Source organism: Corvus brachyrhynchos, unplaced genomic scaffold (genome assembly GCF_000691975.1).
Source record: "Corvus brachyrhynchos isolate BGI_N302 unplaced genomic scaffold, ASM69197v1 scaffold255, whole genome shotgun sequence".
NCBI lineage: Eukaryota > Metazoa > Chordata > Aves > Passeriformes > Corvidae > Corvus > Corvus brachyrhynchos.
In genome coordinates this window covers 1,362,517-1,385,616 of record NW_008238358.1, presented here as the reverse complement: position 1 = coordinate 1,385,616, position 23,100 = coordinate 1,362,517, and the positions used below count along the sequence as shown (strand labels likewise).

Here is a 23,100-nt window from a genome sequence, read left to right as displayed (position 1 = left end):
AAGCTAGCTCAGCACAGGATCACCAGCAAGACCAGGGGTTGAACATGAGACTTGGAGAGAAAGGATAAGTGAACTTCATAGGATAAGAGAGAGTGTAGAGGAGACTGCACCTTACCTCTTGAAAGTCCCCAGTGAGAAAAGAAGAGGAAATGGACATTAAATGGTCATGAGGAAGATTCTGTTAAGATATAAGAGACTTTTTTTTTTGCACTGCAGGGGTAGTCAAGCACTGAAACAGATGCCCAGAGTACTTGTGAAACCTTCATCCTTGGAGATGCACAAAAATTGGTTTGCCTCTGAACAACCAGAGTCAACTTTAAGCCAAGTGCCAGTATGGCCCTACTTTGAGTAAAAGAGTGGACCAGTGACTTCCAGAGATCCCTTCCAACCGAAATTGTTCTATGGGCCCTACTCATTAAACTGGAATCTGGAAAATATATGAAGGTTGAAGTTCTCAATACAAATTGTTTTTTAACATCATAAATCATTGCCTAGATTATGAAGAGCCATGCAAATTCCAAAAAATTTCAATTATGCTCTCTGGTCTTAGTTGAAGTGGTATAATGTCTCTTCACCACAGTTTACTTAGGTGTAAATTTCTGAGGATTTTCACATGCCCATATAATTCAAAGGTTATTTGAAGCCAGTTCAGGACTTGAAAAGCATCTGGAAAGGTGTGAGAAGGAGCTGATGCTGGACAAGTCTGCTGAATGCCAGGCAAGGTGCCTGCAAAAAGTAGGAGTGGGAATGCCTATGCTGCAGTAGGAACTGGGAGCAGCTTGAGCTCTCCTCGTTTGGCTTTCCACCCCTTTGCCTCACTTGACCATGTGTGGCTTGGAGTATCCAGAGTTACTGTGGATTCTCTCTCAACAAAATGCTTGTTCTGTCAGGTGGGGTTTGTGTTGTTGTGTTACTGTGCAGTTAATTTAGCATTGAAGTAGTATTCTAAGGTAAGGTATTTCTTATTATGAAGTTGCTGTAATTCATATTATGAGAGTGAACATTTATTGCTGCTTACTCACAATATAGTAACTAAGATGTCACTTTCATTTCTAAGTACAGACTGTCGTATTTCATGGCACAGTAAATTTTTCCTTTTCAATGAGTGATTCCAATAAGTGCATTTGACAAGCATGATTCTAGTAAATAATGCAGTCTATGGTATTAACTATCTACATTTTTATAGTGCCATTTTAAATGGACTCTCCAAAATTAGCTCGTCTTGTCTAGAGTCCATATAGGTGAAAGTACTCAGTTTCAAGTTAAGCAGAAAGGAAATAATCAGTCTTGCATTCCACAGTCCTTCTTCAATTTGTTTTTTTCACTTGGATACAGGAAGAATAAAAGCAAAGGGCATTTGTTATCTAGCAAAACTCAGAAGCTATTTCACGTGAAAACATAATGAGTGTGACAGGCTACAAATAGCACTGAACATGAATCTTTTACAGAAGAAAGGAGAAATGTCCTTTGGTATATTTACTTCAATCAACCCTAATAAGCCTTGTTTTATGTGTTTTATGCATCCGCCATCATAATTATAAATCCTTGACATTTTAGCACTAGCATTTATATCTGCCAGGGAAGCTACCCGAAGTCAGCCCTCAAGGAATGTCTGTATTGTACTATGGATCTCCATAACAGCTCTCAAGTAGTTACTAAGTGGTTTAAAAAATTACGTCTCAGTCATGCTTGAAGGGCTCATCAAATTTTGCCACAAATATCAATGTTAAGTACCCAATCAGCTGCATTGTTTGAAGTACAGTCACATGTGCCCACGGAGGAATAGGTTGGACAGGAAGAAGAATTATATAAGAGCTTATCAATCAGGTAATTTTTTTTTTTCCATGACCTTTCAAAAACTCCTTTCCCTTCTTCCTGAAAGAGCTGGGTCTTGAGCTGGGCCTGGCAGCTGCTAGGCATGCTGCTTCTCTTCCTATTTAATATTTTCGTGATATTCTTAGAAAATTTTCAGAGCAGAGGCTACCAGTGTTTGTATATGTGCAGTAGGATTTTGTTCTTGGCTGCTTTTGGACAGTACCAAAAAAATCTGAATAACAAGGATAAGAAAAGTGTCAGGTGGTCTTTGGGAAGATACTTTGGTGTATGTCGTTTTGGCATGTAGGTAAACAAGATGAGCTAATCACCATAGCTTTCATGTAATATATCTGTAATTTGTTTTCATATGTAGGTGTGAAGGAAGGATTGCCATATGGTGTGTATATTGGTATTTTTCCTTGACAGCCTTTATTTTAAGTTTAAGGAATTCCAAAGCATACTATTATGTAAGAATACCATTTGAAGCACTCATCAGTATATACCAAAAGAATATACCTTGAAAGAATGTTGAAGAAATGTTGTAGAGCTCCAGGAAAGTTTTAAATTGAAAAATTAAATAACACTTTCATCCTTTTTGAGATACCCTAATTACCTTCGTTCTGTCTGTGTTGCACTGTTACCAGTCTTTCGTCTTTTAACCATTTGAGCAGGATTCTTTCACAAGTAATATATAAAATCTGATTTTACATTAATTGGTTTGTGGAGTTCCGAAGCAACTTTCACAGTGTCTTTGTGAAGGTTTTTTGTTTTTTGTTTTTTTTGGTTCAACATATGGTACACTTTACTCTCAGTCTTCTTGCCTCAATGTAAAGACTTCTTGTCCCCCCGTGGGCAGAAGTTAAACGTGTAACTCATGCCTATAGAAGAGTTTCTGTTAGGAAGATAAATTGCAGAAATGTCCCTGCTGTTGTTCATGCTTGGTGACACATATGTGCACAGCGCTCTGGGATGCTCTCCTGGGAGCAGGGGTACAGACATCGGTCCAGCTTTGTTAAATATCACTAGATTATGGATAGTGGTAGTCTAAGGAAATGTTAACTCAGTGATGTGTTGACAGAAGTTTGCTTTGTGTGGTTCACAGAGCTGAATCAGCTGGCAATGAGGAGTTGCTTTTCTTCCTGATTTAGTTCCCTGAACTGACTCTCTCTGGGTCTAGCAAGTGTAGCGCTCGTGGCTGGGGAAGAGGAAAGTCACCCTACAGTGGCCTCAAATAGATGGCAGATTTTGAACTTGAGATGGGTTGGTGCAAACTGCTGGCTAGAGAGGTACCCTTGCCCTTACCTTGTGTTGCTGCTGGTGCTTTAGTGTCTTAAATAGTTGGAGTAAAGAACTGACCTTGCCAAACTACTGAAAGAAAGGAAGGGTGGAAAAAAAAAGAAAAAGAGAAAAGGATCTCTTGATCTCTTTTCTCTTTTTGCATTGGTTGTATGTAGGTTGCTGTCAACTGCAGCCTTTTTCCATCTGTTGTCATAGGTGCAAGTACCTGGGCAGAATTGAAGTTCTGATCTTTTAAATTATTTTTAAACGTTATTTTGAACATTGCTGTGTTCTGGTATCAGTGTGTCACATATAGAGACAGTGTGTATCTTTGTATCTCTTTGTTATGTAGGTGTAGGGATAAATGCAAGATCAGTCCTACAGATCCCAAACAGAGGGACCAGAGAACAAGGTCGTGTGGTGCTTTGGTGAACATCAGTTTCTGCTGTAGCTTAAGCCATCACTTCTCCTTATGTCATGAAGCTTGATCAAATTGTCACTGAGCTTTTCATTCACTCCTTCTAACAGCTCTTTGTTAAAATTCAGGTGCTTTCTGTGTAAAGTCATTTACTAATGGACCCAAAAAAGGAGAGTATTTTAGCCACATTATTTTATGACCAATTGGTAACCACTCCCACAGGAGCACTGGCCATCAAAAGTAAAGATATGGTTAAAAAAAGTCTTTTTTTCCTAAATGGGCATTTAAAATCATGGACAGAGAGTAGCTGAACAGGAAACAAACATGTCTGGCATAAACCCCCAATTTTACTGCCTCCAGTTGTCCCTAAGTGAGAGAAGAATCTAGATAAAGTGAATGTGGAAAAAAAAATTAAGAGGAAAAATTTCCATCCAACATGAATGAAAAATTTAGTAGAAGTTGAGCATTTAATTGCTTTTTGTATTTTTGAATATATTATTTAAGCTGTTGAAAATTGTATCTTTTCAATCATGTACCAATGCTAGCCTATGACTGAGAACTTCTCTTAGTGATTTTATCCTGACAGTAATTGAAAGCTGATTAATTTAATTGCAAACAAGCTTGTATTTTGTCATTTCTTCCTTAGTACTTTGTGTACATACCTTGTGTTCGGGGTCAGAAAGGAAATAATGTTGTCTATTCTAATTCAGTACAGAAAAGCTAGTAAAATATACAGGTTTTAACCTTATTAACAGTAATCTAGTTGTCAAAAATGTAGTTTGGAGAGAAATAATTATGAACCCTTTTATTTAAAATGGTGTATAGGGCAGTGTAAAGTCAGCTGTTCATGACTCAAACAAGTGCCTTAAATCACTGCTATTTGTTCAAAGGTAAAGATGTTTTTCTTTAGAATTCTGGAACTCCATGAAGTTTTGATTGTTTAATTAAGCCTAATTAGCAATTACTGAAACAAAACTGTTGCAATATTCATTTGGAAGGATTTCTTTTGCTGCCTCTTGTGTGTGTGTGGTGTCTCTCCCAGTGCCCAGGGAGGCACAGCTGCAGTATGTGCCCTTCACCCTTTGCTTGATCTTGATCGAAGGAGTGTGTTTGGGAATGTAGTCACATAATTTGAACGTAATCTTGTTTCACTTTTCTGCAGGCTTTGCAATTGAAGTATCAGTAAAGTATTGGAAGAACTGTGCCATAGGGCAGCACACAAAATTAAAATTCGGCTGTATCACAGTGCCTTGTAACACGATAGCACCAAAAATGCTAATAAAATGGAAGTGTTCATTATTGCTGCTTTGTGTTGTGACTGTCAGTATTGGTAGATAGAGTTAAGTAATCAAAATGATGAAGTACTGAATTTTGGTAATTTATGGATTTTTCAGGTAACTGGTAGGATGGTAACAGAGATTGCAATAATAATAATAATGGTTGTAGAACCATTTCACCTATATAGAAATACATACGTATCTTTCACAATAAATATTCATGTTCTTCAAATAACCTTTAATAAAGGAGACATCTGACTACAGCAAGTGTACAAAATTGTACAATTTACGCAGTTTACAAATGTCTACAGTAATATCTTGATGTGTTAAAAAAAACCCCCAATCAGCTGACCTACTGAATTCTCAGTATTTGTAAATATTGAACTGATAAAGAATAAACTAGTGTTGCAAACAGTGGTGTTGTTTTATTGATATAGTTGTGGAGATTTCTTAATGTGTCCTGAAATTCTTTTTAATCAGAAGAGTTTGGCAATCTGTTCCAGTTAAAGAATTTTCCATATTGGAAATGAGAAGTCAATTATGAGAATTATTTTTGAGTAGTTAATTTATATAACCTTAATTGTATTAATTCCCTTTGAAAGGCTGAAGCAGATATTTACAATACTTTGATTAATTAGCAGTGTATTTGTGTTAGAATTGCTACTGATAAGATTCTGCTGCAACTGTGGTCCTGAGGAGTTCTCCCCCAAATAAACATTTTAGAAAACAAATGGCTGTTTATTTCACTGGAGAGGAAAGGCATCACATCTTTGCTACCTCCACAGGCAGTACTGTAGCATCTCCTTTCCACATTCTGTAAAAAATGGGAGTTTAACTCTAGATCATGTTACTTAATTAGTGGTGTGTTCCATACTGTAAAGAAATAGATTTTCCTTGGTTTTTTTAATCTGTCAAAATAGTGCCTGAGTGTAGACTAGGGAACTGTGGATTTCCCTCAGAAGTCGCTCACAGAATGTCAGCAGTAAGAGGCTTCCCGTTTTCAGGCAGGTGTTGGGCCTGTGTGGTCTAGGTCAGGTGGAGTCTTCTTCCAGCTGTTTGTCAGGCTGTACCGTAGGTGTTGGCTAGCAACTGTGCCCTGTCTGCTCCGGCTTGGAGTGTGGAAATGGAGTGCTGGTGTGGGCACAGCTGGGAAGGGGAGTAGTGTTGTCTTCTCTTCTCATGCCTCTGCTGCAGGAATTGGGCGGAGGGAAGCCAGCACGTCTCCATCTTCTGAACCTTCTTGGTTGCTCAGTGTGAGATGCAGGTACATCAAGGTGCAGAGCTGACAGAAGCATTGGCTCACTTGTAACCCGTCTGTATAGGGAGGAGATCTGGGGGCTTTATCCGCACTCGGGCACTGTGATTTCTGCCCCTCAACCTGCCTGAACCCAGCTCAGTTCTGAGCAGGTGTCAAGGCATGTGTTTGACTTGTAACTTCAGCTCCGGGGCAGTGTCACCCAGTGCTAGGGCACGTGCTTTAGGGACCCTCAGCGACATGAGGATATTGCCATTGCAATAGAAACTTTATTTTAACCTGGGCCCTCCACAGGTTGGGTGGGCACCACCAATGCCCTTGGCCTGGTGCAGGACAGAGCCTTTGAATGCGGGACTCCCTCAGCCCTCAGGGGCAGTGCCTGCCCTGCACTGAGGGCCTTTCAAAAGGAGCCATGGGGATGTGGTTACCAGCCCCGGGGGAAGTGACAGGTGACCATGGTGAGGAGCAGGCGCAGCCTTGTCGGGAATGCAGGGAACTGGCTGTGGTGTGGCCATGGTGCAGTTGGCCTCTAGGGACTGGCAGGTGGGTAAGGCGCCGTATCTGTGAGTGGTGTCTGGAGTCTGTGACCTAACTTACCTGTTAAAATAGTTTTGTTTCATTTCTGCACAAGATTCATTTGAACATCAGGGGACTGAGGTGTGGTGCTTAGAAGCCACAGTATGCGATAGTGTCATAATGTACGTGAGCCTGTGAGAGAATCTCTGGCTGCTGCCCTGGTCTCTGCCTGTGACCAGTGGAAAATACTTGTAGAGAGCACCCAGAAGTAGCGTAATTATAGCATCAGTTTATCCTGGTTTGCCCTTCTGGTTTATACTACTACATGTTTTGGAGGTTTCTGAGACTGAGGCAGTGCTTGTACCTATCCATTTTCTTGTTGGTGTTTTCCATCACTTTGTCTAATTTTTTTTTAATCAATTCTTGCTTTTCACCTCTGCAACGTCCTGGGGCAGTAAGTGTAGAATATTCCAAAGTAATACAGCATTTAATATTCTACAGTGCAAAACCAAGGGGAAACTCATCTTGGTCTAGTTGAGGAATTCAGTTGTTCCCATCAAATCACAACCAAGTTTCATTTATTCCATTCTACATTGTGGATGCTCAAATGAACTTTGTATCCTGCTAAAATGCTTTCAGTGCCACAGTCCTACACAATCTCCAATTTCCTCTTCATTAGTAACAGCCTCCTTCTTAGAAATTAAATTTCCATGGTGAAAGTGAGACTGAGAAAGCAAATCTTTTGGTGTACAATGGTTGTGGAACTTACTGAATCAGGATGAACTTCCATAATATCAGGAATATAAATAGTCATTTTAGAAACAAATGAAAGATACTATAGGATGGGGGTTAGGTTTTGTTTCTTCTTCTTGGTACTGGAGAAGATTGCTGTGATCTGTATCGTGTCTGGATATCAGTCAGCCTTTTTGGCTCTCTGTAATTTTGGGACATAAAGGAATGCAGTGTGAACACTTGAAATGTTATGCAGGAATAAGGTACAAAGAGACTTGTCCTTGTTACTGGAGTTAAACTTTTCTGTATACTGTGGACAAGTAAAAACCAAATTGTGTGTTGTAAAACCTTAGTTGTATGGCCATGGAAAGGAAATAGGCTTCACATGGAAAAAGAGAGCAAGTTTTCTACCTAATTTTTTTAAGGGTTTTGTGTGTCTCTGAAGTGTGCTTTGGTAAATATGAGCTGACACATTTCTAGCAACCAAATTATAAATGAGTGGAAGACCTGAAAATGTCAGTTTCTTCCTTTTAGAAGCACTTCAGGATTTTTTTTTCCTTTTCTTTCATACATTCGTTTTTTCCCTTGGGCAAATGAGTTTGTTTAAAAGTTTGTTTCAGTATACTGTTTTTCATATATATATATATATATATAATTGTATATTGTATAATTGTTGACACTTCTTGGAAGTGTCAGAGGAGATTTGATGTACTAATACTTTTATAAGAGAGAGCATATGCGTGCCTTAACACAGAGAGAGGTAAAAAGTAGTAAATCAATCCTTTAAGCTTGTTTCTGTGTATATCTTGATGTTGCCTAACCAGTTGTGCGTGTTGTGGTATTTTTCACAGTTAGCTGGGAAAAACATTAGGATAATCTGAGGGAGTTCAGAAAAAGTGAAATAAATGAGCACCTTAGGCAAAGTGTTTGCCATTTAAGTGGCACAAGGACTATGTCATGTCAGGTGGTGGGGTAGGGAAAACATTTGAACTGCTGCTCTTACCTCCTCTGCTTTTGGAGAGGACTCTGGGGTGCGAAGCATCCTGTTGGTTGAGAACATCATGTCTTCTATTTCATTTTAATCGTATTTTGGTTTATTTCCCCAGACCTGTAACATGCTTAACTGTTTTCCTGAAACTTTAATACAATTTACACCCAGCCACATGTGTGAGTCACTTCTTGATGAGGCTGCATAACCACTGTCTGATCCCTTTATATTAGTAGGGGGCAAAAGCATGATCTTTGTGAAAGGCCAGGTTATCAGAGGCAAAAAATAATGATTCTGGTGCTTTTTATGATTTTCATGTCCTCATTGCTGTGACCTTGGACAGCAGACTTTAGAGCCTGTTGCTGCTTTTACTGTTGGCCTTCCCGAGTGCCTGAAGTGGTGGAAGAGGCAGTGACTGAGAGAGAGTTTTCAGAAAATGTGTTCTTGATACATGCAGGGCAGGATGGGAGGAAGGAATAGATGCGTGGTGGGTAGAGAGGTGCTGGGGGTATGTGCAGTACTGGACCAAGAAACTTCCATCCTTACAGAGACATAGGTTGGACAGCTAGGGAGCCCTCATGCTCTGTCATTGTGCTGGATGTATCTTGTCCTTGGAATGTAGTTATTATGTTCTTACAAATACAACGTGCATCTGCTTACTCAGTGCAGCTTCTATGGTTGTGTTACCTTTGTGCAGCATGTCAGTCAGTAGCACTAAAAGTTTTTAGACTAATAACACCCTCTACCCCCAAGAATTAAATGCTGTTTCGTGGTTTTTAAACATGTTCATCTTTAAGTGTTTTGAAATCATATAAAATGCTCACTAATGGTATCGTGCTAACTCTGAGAAATGTGTGTCAGCACAGGGCAGTGCTGAAGCATACACTTAAGTCATATTGAAGTCAATGTATCTAAACACAAATGTCTGTGCTTTCTGGGATCTGTATGTTTGTTGTTAGCTGTTCTGAAATTAGATCATTATTTTTGTACTTTAAAGGAAGTGTAAGTTTTATTTTTTTAAAAAATTGGAGTTTGGAAATACTTTAAATATACAAACTGCATTATCTTTTGTTTTGATAGCTGATTGCTGTTTATGATGAGCAAGAAACTCCCCGTAAGACTGATGGCACCAATGGCAATTTGACAGACAGAAATAGCCCAGACTCCTTTGAGACAGAGGTAGCAACTCAGCTGGCTGCCTTTCAGCCCATTGGTGAGATCGAAGTGACTCCTTCTGCCCTAAAACTGGGTATGTATATCTTGTATGGTGTTTACTTTCCTTTTTTCTGTGTATGTCTGTAATCTGATTTTATATATTTAAGGATTTATTTCTTTTTAGCATCCCGTTGTTTGCCTTGCACTTCAGTGAGGGGCCTTGAGGGGATGCTGTATGGGGAGTCTCTGAGGTCACTTGCTCTGTTCAGCCTGGAGAAGGGGAGACTGAGGGAGACCTCCTTGTGGTCTAAAGCTCTCTTTGAGGAGGGCTGAACACCAATCTCTCTGGTGACCAGTGACAGGACCCAAGGGAATGACATGAAGCTGAGTCAGGGGAGGCTTAGTTTGGATATTAAAAAAAGGGTCTTCACCCAGAGGATGACTGGGAACTGCAACAGGCTCCCCAGCACCAAGCCTGACAGAGTTGAAGCAGCATTTGGAGAACCCTCTTTGGCACATGGTGTGACTCTTGGGGATGTCCTGTGCACAGCCAGGAGTTGCTGGCAATCCATTGTAGTATTCTGGGAGCACACAAGATGAAAGCTTTGCTAAGTATTTTCAAATAACACAGTAATTGAAAAAAAAAACAGATTTTTTTTTTGAAGAACCTGGGTTCAATGAATGTAAAATTGCTGAGTGCAAATGCTTTTACCAGGTATCTGAGCTAGTGCCCTGTTTTGGGTGTGGGAGGTGGCAAGGGGGATATGCTAGTTGCAAACAGTTCAGCTCTTTGCCTTTGAAGAAGTTGCATAACTGGGTCTGTTTGCCTTTCTGACTTTCAAGTGAGCAGACTGTGATTAGGAAAGGCTGCTGCTTAATTCCCTCTTACATCAGAGGTTACTACATGAACTGCTGCAGCTCTGGTGCCCTGTGTTGTTTAAATGTGCCTGGATGGCCAGGAGTTCAGACTGGTTTCCAACTATAAAGAGCTGGAGTCTTGTATGTTGTACACAAAGCAGTTTGAAATACTTTCTTGGATTTAGAGTAGGCTGAGCTGTCACCTAAGTACTAGATACAGAAGCATTCAGAACAAGATTGAAGGTGAATGCTCTGTCTGCCTGCAAAGCAAATGAATAATGCTCAGGAGAGCCTGCTCTGCATCCCACCAGAGCCCAGCGCCCAGCTCACCCCGTGTTGCCGAGTGCTGCTGGCAGTCTCCAAATGCTGTGCAATAAAATCTGAGTGTAAGCAGCTGGAGGAAGGATAGAAGTGCCGTCTCTAGTTGTGCTACTCTCGTAGAGTAGTCTGATTACAACTTCAGAAGTGGAATGTTCACTTGTCTATTTTAATTATATTTTTAAAGGAAAAGGCTAATTAACAAAAGCAGTGAACTAAAATAAAATTTCAACTAAAGTTCACTGGATGAAGCTGTGTAACTTAACTTCTAATAGAAGTCTGTGCTCGTTTTTGTGCCTGCTGTAGAAAATACTACATGAGAATTTTTAGTGTAAAAATGACTCTAAATTAGAAAAGAGAAAACTGCATGAGGATTTTTAGAGTAAAATTTGTGTTGTTGGGTCATATTTTCTATATTCTAGAATAGAAAAATCATTTTCCATATTTAATGACACACAGGAATGTCTCATAACTAAAAATCTTGAGACAAGACTTATTATTGATATAACTTGTATGTATTTGTCTGGTTTTTGGTAAGCATGAGATATGGAACAGCTTGTAGCTCAAGGTTTGGTGGTTAGAAGTTTTGCCACTTCATTTGTTGCATATTTTTATATTGCACTGTTACCACGTTTTAGCATGTTTCAGAAAGTAGCAATTGTTCTCCAAATACCTCTGAGTACTATTAAAAAAAAAAAAAGGTGTTTTCTCTAGCATACTGTTGTTATGTAAGTTGAGGGTTGGAGAGGGGAGTACTTCAGCCTCACACAATTTTATGTAAAGCAGTTAAGTGCTCGAGCTCTTGAGTTCATCAGTAAGCTACCACATAGTTAATTTCCTAGTATTTATGAAATCCTACTCTAGAGTGTAAAGGAGATGAAATATAATGTGGGAAGAGCAGTCAGGATTCTATTTTGTTTTCAATGCAGTAGCAACATATTTGAAGTTTAAAATGGTGCTTGCTTCTTAAAAGAAGAGATTGTAAATGTGGTGGGTTTGTCTCATAAGTTCTGCTTCAAATTGGTTTCTTTTACAAGGTAAGTGAAAGTTTTTCTACCTGTTAGTCCTATAACTCAGTTTGTACTCTGAAATGTAATTGTTTTCTCTTCTGGATTTTACATCAGGGTTTACAATTCTTTGGACTTAATTTTTGCCCTTGTCTTTCGTGTACAAGTCCCTGGTCCTTAAATTATGTGGCTATTTCCATTAGAGGCAAATTGAAAAGTAAATGAAGAAATAGAAAGACAATTTGGTGGCATCAATATCATTGATGCATGAACCACAGTAGTCTGGCTTCCTGTCTAATTATTGAATTGACTCCCACTTCTAGCAGAAATAAATAATACTAATTTATAAAGCTGTTTTTATTTTGGGAGCAAGGATGTGATTGAATATATACGTAGGAAAAAGGTGTTGCTTTCCATAGTAGAGCTGTGCTTCAAGAACTGACATGTGCTTACCTTTCTGAGAACTTTTCCAGACTGCTTTTAGGAAGGAAATGCAGGGAATTCATTGTTATGTGAATTGTCAGATTGTGGAACAATTTTTCCTGTTAATTTCTGTTGGATGTTTTATAATTTATGAAATCAGATCCATGGTTTTATGTAGAAACAATGTCTGGTTAATGATCTGCTTGTGGAATACTTAGTGCTTGGTGCTTAATAAGCACGTGAAACTAAACACTGCTCTTGTCAGACGTGAGAGAATTGGCACTGGCTTAGAAAAGACACATGAGATATTGCCTTAAAACCTTTCTGTCTTTTATAAATTGTGTATTTGATCTAGTTAAGTGAATTGTATGTTATACCCAATCTTAAAGCCCTTCATGTTCAGATAGAGATGGCAACAATTTTTTTTAATTTTTTTGGTATTTTTTTTGTATGGTTACTTTTTTGAGGGTGTTTTTCTGGTTGGTCTTCTGGAATACTGATCAGCTTCACTGTCTGAAAGAATAGACTTTCCATGATGTAGTTGGTTACCCTTTATTTTCACCTTTATCACCTGTAGCTCTGAAAGTGAACCAGAATAAAAACAATCTTGTATTTGACTGAAAAGCTAAAATAACCTTATATTTTACATTGCTTTCACATCTTGGCAAAATTTTAGAGCAAAAAAGTAAGTTTAATTTACTTGATATCAAATTACTTTCTTAGTATATATCTCCTTAAAACAGTTCAGGAAACTATTCAGCTATTTGTTTTCTTTACCCTGAAATAAACACTGCTCTACTTTTAAAGCTAACTCTGTTCCTAAACAGGTGCAATTTTGGGTTCTTATATTTAATTTAAGGAAATTTCAGGAAGACTTCAAGTGTTTGTGGACTTGGTATCTTCTGTGTCCATAACATGAGGTGAGGTGCAAACAGATTGAAGTGCCTCCCTCCTTGCCCCACAGCACTGGATTATTAGGTGCTGTTCCTGACAGTGTCTTTTAATAGTGAAAAACCAAAAATTCAAATTTGTCAGAATCTGTGCTTGAGTGAAGAAAACATTTCATGCTACAATACAAATGGTAATAAGACACCTGCTAAGATATATTACAAAATTTAGAGAAGCACACAACTGTTTAATGTGTTCAGGCAGCTGTTTGAAATAGGGAAGAAATTGATCTACTGATTTGTTATTTTTGTGGATACGAGAGCATTGAGACACAGTTGCTAAGATGGCAGCAGAGCTTGTCTTGTGTAACTGTTTCTCATGAGCAGAATTTCCTGGAGTACAATAATGATGTGGCCATGACAACAGTTTTCAAAGAATGATACAGGCAACTAAAGGCTGAAATAGCTGATGTACATTTGAAAAATTTATTGGAGGTAAACTTCAACATCTCTAACCCCAAATACCACTGTAAATCCTTTATTGCCTTTTTCTTTTTGTACCATGTTTCTTAATTATAAAACTGTGTATAGATAAAACCCTGCAATGAACAGTGAAATCACAGTATGTTGAATACATAGTTAGCTACGTGAGTTCAGCCTATGGTGAATGTAAGGTTACACATATCTCTTGTAATCTTCTGTGCACCTGTAAGTGTGCCAGTAGCACTCCTGTTTTCCTTTTGCACCTAATAGTTTACTGTTGTTTTCTGGTGGTTTTCCCCACATGGTAGTTCATGGAACAGGAAAGGGGGAGTTATTTTCATTATGTCAATTTGTTTTTTCCTTTTCAGTCCATATGGGCAGGAAGGAGAGAGCACTAATTTATTTATAGAGGATCCGTTTTATGGACAAGTCACTCGAGCTGGAAATGCCTTCATGATTGGCTCAGTGTTTTGTTTGCTTCATTTGGTAAATGATGGTTGAGTGCACACAAACTTAGTTGTTGCTTTTCTCTTGCTGATCTCCTTGGTGTTAAGTGGTCAGGATTTTGCCTGGAAGAACACAAGCAGTGTTCAGAGACAGTTGTTGCTTTTGAATACTCAGGGAGGGAAAAAAGAAAGGTACAAAGTAGGCATCTCCATGATTTTTTTTTTTTTGTCTGTTGTTTTATTTACTCTTTTTCCCTTTAGTTGGGAATTGGTTTGAAGAATCCTGAAGTGGTTTTTCGAGTGTAGTCTGGAAACACAGACAATTAGATTACTTTGATGGCTATTACAATGAAATCAGGCTCTTAGTGGATTGGTACCTTTACTAGTGTAAAGTAGTAACTTCATTTAAAGTTTAGATTAGATAAAGAAATAATTCCTTGTAACAGTTATTGATAGGTTAAAAAATTCTCCTGTAAACTACAGGAATTTAACTCCTGGAAGCTTTCACTGTTCAGTAGAGCAAATGTCTTGGTTTTCCCATTGAAAAGTCTTACTTCGGTATTTCAAATTTTGCATAACTTTGTTTTATAGCAAATCTCGAGATTTTCTCCTTTTATATGTACATGTCTCCACATCTGATCAGTGTTCTAGGCAAGTGGAAGACTCAGTTGCAAATAATGATTGGAATGACTGATTATGGTCTCTCTCCTAAAATAAGCTTATGAATGGTTCTGGTAGTTGGAGTTCAAACTACATGCAGGCACTTGTGTTTTTGAGCAGTCAGTTCTTTTGGTTCTGGACGTTTTATGTAGTGTCTTCTCAGTGAACATTTTTTCCCTGAAAACAGAGATTGTTGGGAATGATTCAACCCTCAGAAGGTCTAGTTAGTACAGGATAATAAGAGCAGTAGCCTAGAAGGTTTTGATTTTCCATTTTGATGCAATTGGTGGTGTTCTGGCAATGTCTTTTTGACATTTGGGAAAGGCTACTTTGCACTCTTGTAGAATTGCCTTGAATGTGCTTCAGACAGAAAATATATTCAATTAGTTTAATGTATTCCTGTGGTTTTGGGGTTTGTCTAGTTTAAATTGTGCTTCATGGGATTGTTTAAAGCACTTATTTACTTTGATTGGCCATATGTGTTTGGGTTGCTAAGTCAGTCAGCAGAGGTGCTTTCATTGGCAGTGTCTTAGTTAGAAGTCTAAGGGAATTGAAGGCAAGGTTTCTTCCAGGAGTTTTTGGAAGTTTCTGCCTTGATAGGCCTGACAGGGATTAAATTGTTACCTCCAGGGTACGGATATTGACAATTTCTGTGTAACTTCAGAGCTCGGAAAGAATTTCTTTTCTTTCTCATCCTCTTTGAAGTGGAAGCATTGTAAGTAGGCTTGGGGGCATTTTAAACAACATATATTTGATTAGTCCTCTTTCAAGTTAGTGTTGAGATACTACAGATATGCAGACTGTGTTTTTAAATACAGAGGAAACCACATTATTACGTATTCTTAAAATTTATGAAAACATATGATGGGAAACTATTAGTCTGATAAACCAAATGTTGCTAAATGCCTTGTACATAGCATGCAAGACTAAGTAGCAAAGACACTTCTTCTTGCATAAAAGCCATCCTTTCCTTCTTAACCTTGCAACATCAGTTTATTGGCTGGGCATTCTCATGTTTGTCAGTGCATGGAGTGTACTGCATTCAAGTAACAATTCTCTCCTGTAAGATTCTGGGAAAAGTAACATTTTGAAATTGGTACATTTCAAAAGAAATACATTATAGAAGAACATGCTGTTTTCTGTGGTTTGAGGGAATACTGCTGATTTCCTTAAGGAATATGACTGTATTCTCTTTCACTGCACTGGAGGGCTCCTCTCAGTAATGATATCAGGTGTTGTTCTCTGCTGTTTGCCATAGGTGTTGTGAGGATGACACTGTATTTGATAGATTTTTCTCCTCTGCGGCATCCAGTGTAATCTGCTTTAAAAGAATTGTGATGATCAATTCAAGTCTACTTGCATTTCTAAAACAAATGATTTCTGTTCTCAGGCAAGCTAAAGGTTTGAAGATAACTTTTCATTTTAGTCAGAGGGAAAGTCTGGTATATTTTGACCTCATGACTTAAGCTTGGTCTTATTTAGTTGTCCTTGATTCATGGAAATGGGTTTTGCTTTATCTCTGTATTGCAGCAAAAGAATACAGTAATGTTTTCGGTAAAGATGTATATAAAATTTCCATGTGTTTCTCTGTCTTTGAGCTGCCTGTTTACAGAACAAGCCAGTCTTTCCTTCCTTTCACTGCATCCAGGAATTTAGTGCTAGGGTAGGTAATAAATTTATGTGCATAGTTGGTTACCAAAGAATCTCTTCTTTTTTTAATAGCCCTTCTGTCTCTGATTTCCCCAAAGATTGTTTCTCATCAATTATTTTGCCTGTCTCTATTCCCTTTTGGGCTTGGTTTAATATGCCTTACTTTGGAGTAAGAGGGGTATCTTCATGAAAATATGTTAAGTAGAGAGAAAAATATTTTTCCATCACAAGTTAGACACTTTTCTGCAGTAGCTTTCTAGCTGAGATGTTGATTTCCAGCCTTTATTGCCTCAGGGAAGGTTTTGGGGAGGGTCATGAATGGGACTTAAAATTGTGGAACAAATTCCATTATAAAAGTCAACAGTGCTTTTTGACACAGACTGTTTGATGTCAGTGCTTTTATTCAGATTTTGTCTGTTTTACAGATTTTGTGATGTTGCTGGTTTTGTTAGTATTTTTATATTATGATGCATAGCTGGTTTCAGAGGTAGTATCTTTTAAAAAGAACCAGACCTACCTGCTCAGCTGAATTTTGCTGCTGAACGTTTTGAAAAGCTGTAGTATGATGATATACTGCAAAACTGTAGTGCAGTCTCTGTCAGAACCCTCTAGTGTTGGGTAAGACAGAAGAGAGTGTGTCTGTTTGTTTATAATTCCCTACAGCACTCGTGGTGTATTAGCTCTGAGGCAATATGGCAAAATGTGTATTTCAGGTAGAAAATGAGCCTGCTAAGCCTGGCTGATTGATAGTTTGAAATTGTTCGAGTTAAAACAATTGGGACTTCAGCTGAAGGTCTCAAGGTAGTAGATCACGTTTTTTCCTTAAGAAACCAAACTAATACAGTTTTAATGCTTTTTTCTGTGTGGATTATTCACTAATGATTGTTTACTGTTGTCTTCCATATGAACATGTTCCCATATACAGGTGAACACATCTTTATAAAAGTCATCATTAAAGGAGTTACAAATAATCATTGAACCTTTCAGTTTACCCATTGGCATGAAGTTCTTTCTCACTGCTATTTGATTTATCCTTTCAAGAGCTTTAGTTGATAGTTCATTTTTTGTCTCTCTTCTTTCAAGTGCCACTTCAGATTGTGACTTTCTCACAACAGGTATCTAGAATATCAGCCAATCAAAATGTGCAGTTATGTATTCACTTACTGCACCTGAACATAGTTTCCAAAAGGTCCACCTTCCTCCCAATACGTTGCACAATTTTCCCATCGACACACTGGCTGTGGATTTATGTTTTGCTGTCTTTGTAAATCATTACTTCATTAGAGGGAGGTCTGTTTACTGTAGACACTGAGTAAAAGAAAGAAACACTATGTTCACTGGATATGTAAATCCTGCAGAGTATTTTGATCATCTCAACCCTCCCACAAAAAGGGACAAATAACACTCTGTGATTGAGTCCTTTTTAAAGTTTCCTCTAGCAATAATAATCTTAGCATTTTAACTATTGAGACAGATCAATAAGAAGTTATTACTCAATTTCCTCACCATATAAAAACTCAAGTATCAAACACAACTATTGTTCAACAAGTTACAAAGCAAAACAACCCTAAGCTGATTTTCTCATGAAGCATTCCACTAAATCATAAAATTTGATGTAACACACCAAAAATTGAGGAGTTATAATAGAATTAGACCAATTCACAGGAGGTGGCTCATCAATGTCTTGAAATATGGTTGTCTAGATGCCACACAGATTTGGAAATACTTCAAAGGTTATTTTTTGCAACTCTCCTAGGCTTTTTCCCTGAGTCTTTGCTACCACTGTTAGATTCAGGACACTGCATGAGGTGGACCCAGTATAGCTGCTCTTACGCTTTTATTCCTTACAGCCTCACAGGAAGTTTCAGGTTCAGGAGGTTTCACTACTTTATCTTTTAAAATTGTCAGGAGCAAGTTTGAAATTTAAGACTAAAACTAATTTACCATTACCAGGATAGAAAATAATGTCTACAAGAGTAAGACATCTCTTTTTGCAGAAACATCAAAACAGAAAAGGTTCTTAATTTAAATATTTAATTAAATATAGGGTCATATTTAATTATTATAGAAATATATACTAATGCTGTAACTTGTGATCATCCTTTAAAATACCATTGAAATACTCAAAAAGATTACTTTGCAACTCTACTACTTGCAGTAAAATGCTGCCAAAGTGATATTCAAGCTGTACAGTTTAGCTGCCAAAGTTTTAAAGAAAATTAAATCATTGAACTGTGGAAAAGTGACTGCATAAGCACCTGTAACTGATGTTAGCTGAAGTGCTAAACCAGCTTTTGGCAGCATGGCCTCTTTTGCAGGTGCACAGAATATTTTCTTTGTGTCAGTTTATTCAACTAGTACAGTTCATTAAGTATTTCATTCGAAGTTGAGAAATGGGCTGGGAATTGAAATAGAAGAAATACTTATTTTCACCTTTCAATCTCTGAATAAAAATAAGGTGTGAGAGTCTAAGATCTATTAGTTTTTAAATCTTATAGGATATATTACCCTACAATGATTTATTTAAATTCAGTAACTACAGGTAATATGCTGCTTAAAAACCCAATGTGTTTAATAAGATGAATACTTCTTGCTGTGTTCAGCAAGTTGGATGACTGAGACAACTTGTGTTTTAAGTATATCTGGACTTCAGTTTCTTTTGACATCTGAATGCCGTTTGAAGGATATTAAACTTTAAAAAATAACCAACCAAAGCAAAAACCCAAACAAAACCCCCAAACTCCAACCCCCCAAACAAGCAATCAAACCCAAAGCAAAACCCCTCTGTATGTGTGTAGGGCAATTCTAATGTAGAAGAATTTTTTTTTTCCCCCAGAAAAGAATAATTGAAAAACATAAGATGTTTGAAGTGGCTGTAATTTTTAATCTTGTGTCTAAAGATGTAAATTGGAGGATGTAGATCAGTCAGTAGATGGAAGATAGTGATTCATGAAGATGCTTCACTTGTACAAGAATAGGAGAAGGCCTGGCCCGTATTGGAAAGTGCTGAATCTCTTACGTATAGCCAACGTGTTTTCACAAAACTCCTGACCAGTCTGCCCAGCAAGGGAAGGAGTTGCACATTTTGCTTGAGTTTGAGTTGGAAGGGGAAAAAAAAAAATCACAACTGGCTGTTGTGAGCTGGTTGATCCTTGCTCTAGGACTCTGCTGTAGCTCCTTTCCCCTACCCAGTCTCTTCCACGTGATGCCTGTAGCCAGGATCCTTTGGATCAAAGTGTTCCCTGGACTCTGGTAAGTCTGTGTGCTCCCTGTCTGTCCGATGAGCTGAAAATAGGAGCACTGTGTTGATAGAGGTGAGAAGATCCTGAAATTACTTGGTATCTGGCATGTGTTATGACCTTAAGTGCAAGAAAAGAATACCTGGTTAAGATCAAAACTCAAGTACTGTCCTTCAGCTGGAAAGTCTTTTGAAAAAAATGTTTAAATGGGAAGAAAGTACCAGCATTATTTGTACAACCTCTGTAGATGGATACATGTCCTAGTGCCTTGAGAAATGATTAACTTCTTATTGTATGGATGTGGGTTTTGATCCTGAGAACAGGATTTTTACGATTGAAATAACGTGTAGGTGATTCTTACACGTCCGTCTCTGAAACTGTAAAAGCTGTAAACGTAAACATTCCATAGGTTTTTCATTAGGCCCTGTTAACACCAAAGAAATTTCATTTTGGTCATAAAAACTGAGAGAACAGTTCTTGTGCTTCATAACTGAAACCTGACTTAATACATTATAGCACACGCAAACAGAGAAAATAATTATTTTGAAATAACTGGCGCTGAAAATTATCACCCCAAAACAATGTCTGTTTAAAGCCATTACTGAGTTTTACTTGTAGGCCATTGCTTTTATTTTTCTTTTTAAGAAAAATTACACCTTGTTTGGAGTGATAAGGAAGTACTTTGTTCTGTGCTGGGTTGATATGTAAAAGACAGCACTTGCTGGAACTGGGTTTTCACCTGTTTGTAGATTTAAGTCAATTGTCTTAACTGTTACACCATCCTAGTTCATTTATCTTCTATCCGTGGGAATTTAAGAAGTGCGTTGTGCACTTTGGGAAGAACAGGTGGCTGTAGATTTGAAATTATATTGGTAGGTGCCATTATAAGAATATGAGTTAACTTTAAACTAGAAGTCACATCATCATAGCGCTGCATATTTAAAAAAATAAAAGAAGCTGTACAGTACTATTACAAGGGAGAACATTCAAGCTCGTGTCAGCTACATTTGAAGTACATGGCAGAACCATTACATGATGCCTCAGGTGGTGGTAAGCAGTATATCTGAGAGTGACCAAATTTACGCATATCGATTGCTTAGTGCTCTCAAAAAGTGCTGACTGGAAGAACTGTATGCCTGTTAACATGAAAATTGCCTGTTAAAAAGAAGAAAAATAGGCACATATATTAATCTTTTATGTATTTAAATATAAATTAAAATCTTGCTTGTAACTTTGTTTCCAGGGCCTGATCTGTTTAATGGCAAGATCAGTTTAAAAGCAATTTTGGCTTCTCGATATAAATGGTAGTTGTTTATTTTGTGTCTATTCAGAGCTCTTCTAGCCAAGAATTGTCCATGCTGAAGTGAAATTTTACATTTGTGTGTGTATGCATGTAGTATTTAGGTGTTTGGTTTCAACTGACTTGAAATGTTGTGATTTGCTCAGAAGGAGCTCTGAAAAAAATGTTTGGATGCATCTGCAGGTAAAAAAATAATTTGTCTGTCTGTCCAGGCAGGTGTAATTTGGAAGCAGGCAGCAGAGTAATTGTCATTGGTATGGCCTTCAGCAGCTGACAGTTTGATACACACTTGATGGACAGCTCTTTCCCCATCATAATCAGCATTTTTATATTCAGGAGCAGAATTTTAAATTATGACTTTAACTGCGTAGGTGATGTATTGTAAATCTCTTTCTACCCACTTACAGTATTCTGTCCAAGTGTCTCTTTAGTTCTGCTCTAGAATAATTCTTCCCCGTTACCTAGAAAAGCAAACCAACCAACCTACCTCACAGTATGTTGGTTGTCAGTGATGCAGTAGCACAACAATATACTTGTGCTAGTGTTTCCTGTATTCTTTGGTTTGTCAGCTTACCTAAAAGTCATCTGAGAGTGTTTGCATCCAAAGCAATGCTGATATCAACTTTTAGAACATAATTTGACTGCATTACAGATAGCCCAGCCTGCCAACAATGCTCATGGGTGATAAAGTCTGGTTGTCTTCAGCATTTTTCGGCAACCTACAACCTATATCTCAAAGAATTAAGGGATTTCAGACAGGAGGTGGACTGTGCTTTCCTGAGCAGAGACGTTAGAACAAATGAGTGAAATTAAGGAAGGACAGGAATAATCTTTTTTTGTTATATTGATCGTCTTGAGTGGTACTCAACTGTCTAAATGTAGGCCTGAAATCTGATGCCAGAACTCAGAGCCTGGAAACCGTGTAGAGCTTAGGGGGACCCCAGCAGGGGCAGCTGGAGCTCCACAGTTCCCCTGACCGTGTTCAGGTCCTGAATTCCAGACCTTGCATTATTTACCTGCAGTTGCACAATATTCTTGAACACATCACTTCTAGTTCATCAGGCCGTCCTAACCTCAGGTGCTGATTTTTGAACTGCCAGAGGCCTTCAGTGAGGCAGAGCACACTCCTGTTCACGGTTATGTGTTAATGTCTGTGTACAGCTTTTTGGTGACATTTAAAGCAAAACAAACTAAGACAATCGGATTACATCTGGTATGGAGATGTTTTTCTTGCCATTGTGTTGATGAAAGTTTTCAGTTTTTAATTGTACACAAATGGCAGCACTCTCTCTTCTGTTTTTTTTTTTTTCTTCCCTAATGCAACCAATTTAAATCTAAGTGTGGTTTCTACCATATGCTTGTTTCAACCATATTTGCAGTTTAGAAAAATATTTCCAAAATATAAGAGTTCAGGGAAAATACACTGTTAACCATGAGTCTTTGTAGATACTAATTTTTGAGGGTGATGCTAGCAAAAAGAAAAGATTGATCTACATTGGTTGAAAATAAGTGATAGACTTTAAGTAAGGAAAACTGCTGGACTTTTTCCTCATCAGCTTTATCTAAGAGTGTGTATTTTGAATAAGGTTGACACATGTGCTTAGAAGGTGCTGTGGTACCATAATAAAAGGTACTCTGCAAATTTTTAAAGAAGGGGAAGTACACCCTGAAGTGATTGAGGTTAAAGGCTGTCATTATGAAAAAAATTTTTGAACATGTGTTTCAACTTTTGTCATCTGCAAACTCCTGATGCAGTGCTGCAAGATGAGGATAACTATTTTTAAAAACTGAGTTCCTAAGTTTAAAATACAAAGTGCTACTCTGGCACAAAATAGTAGTGCTTATTAAAAAACATGTTTCTATGATCAGCTTGGTATGCAGGAAGGAGTTTCTCTCATCATTCAGGGAAAGATGGATTTTGTGTTTGAGCTTACATTGGTTGTTATAAATGTTCAGCACAAATGTAAGAGCGTGAGTAGAATGACATGGAAACACAGCATGTCTAAAGGAAAGCTGTAAGGAAAAAGGCAACATTCCGTTTCCTGACAGAAGAAAACAGATGACAGAATCTCTTAGGAAAGTGTGGGTGATTTTCTACAGCACGTCTGTAATAAACAGTATCACTGATGGCTGAAGAAGATGGGGATGAACGAGTTCAAGGTATGTATGGATAGTGGACATGGTCCAGCTCCTGAGTCAGGTTGAGGCCGGGGCTGTAGGATGTGGGGAGGTTTCTCTCTGTGAGAGTGCAAGGGAGCATGCTTGCTTTCAGGAGACCTGAGTGTGCAGTACAGAGGAGGCAGGGAAAGGCTGGGAAAAGAAAGGAGCTCGTGGGAGAGGTGCAGGCTGGAACACACCGAGCGGTGTCAAATGTGTTCTTAATGGCAGGCAACAG

The 23,100-nt window shown here is 38.1% G+C and overlaps 1 protein-coding gene across 1 annotated transcript in view; it reads left to right on the top strand.

Annotated features, from left to right (window-relative positions):
• The window catches only part of PARD3B (par-3 family cell polarity regulator beta), a 382,717-nt gene that overhangs the window by 86,330 nt on the left and 273,287 nt on the right, over window positions 1-23,100 (top strand). Inside the window, exon 3 of the mRNA XM_017735561.1 lies at window positions 9,360-9,528. Coding sequence (XP_017591050.1) covers window positions 9,360-9,528 — 169 coding nt within the window. The remainder of the gene's footprint in view (window positions 1-9,359; window positions 9,529-23,100) is intronic.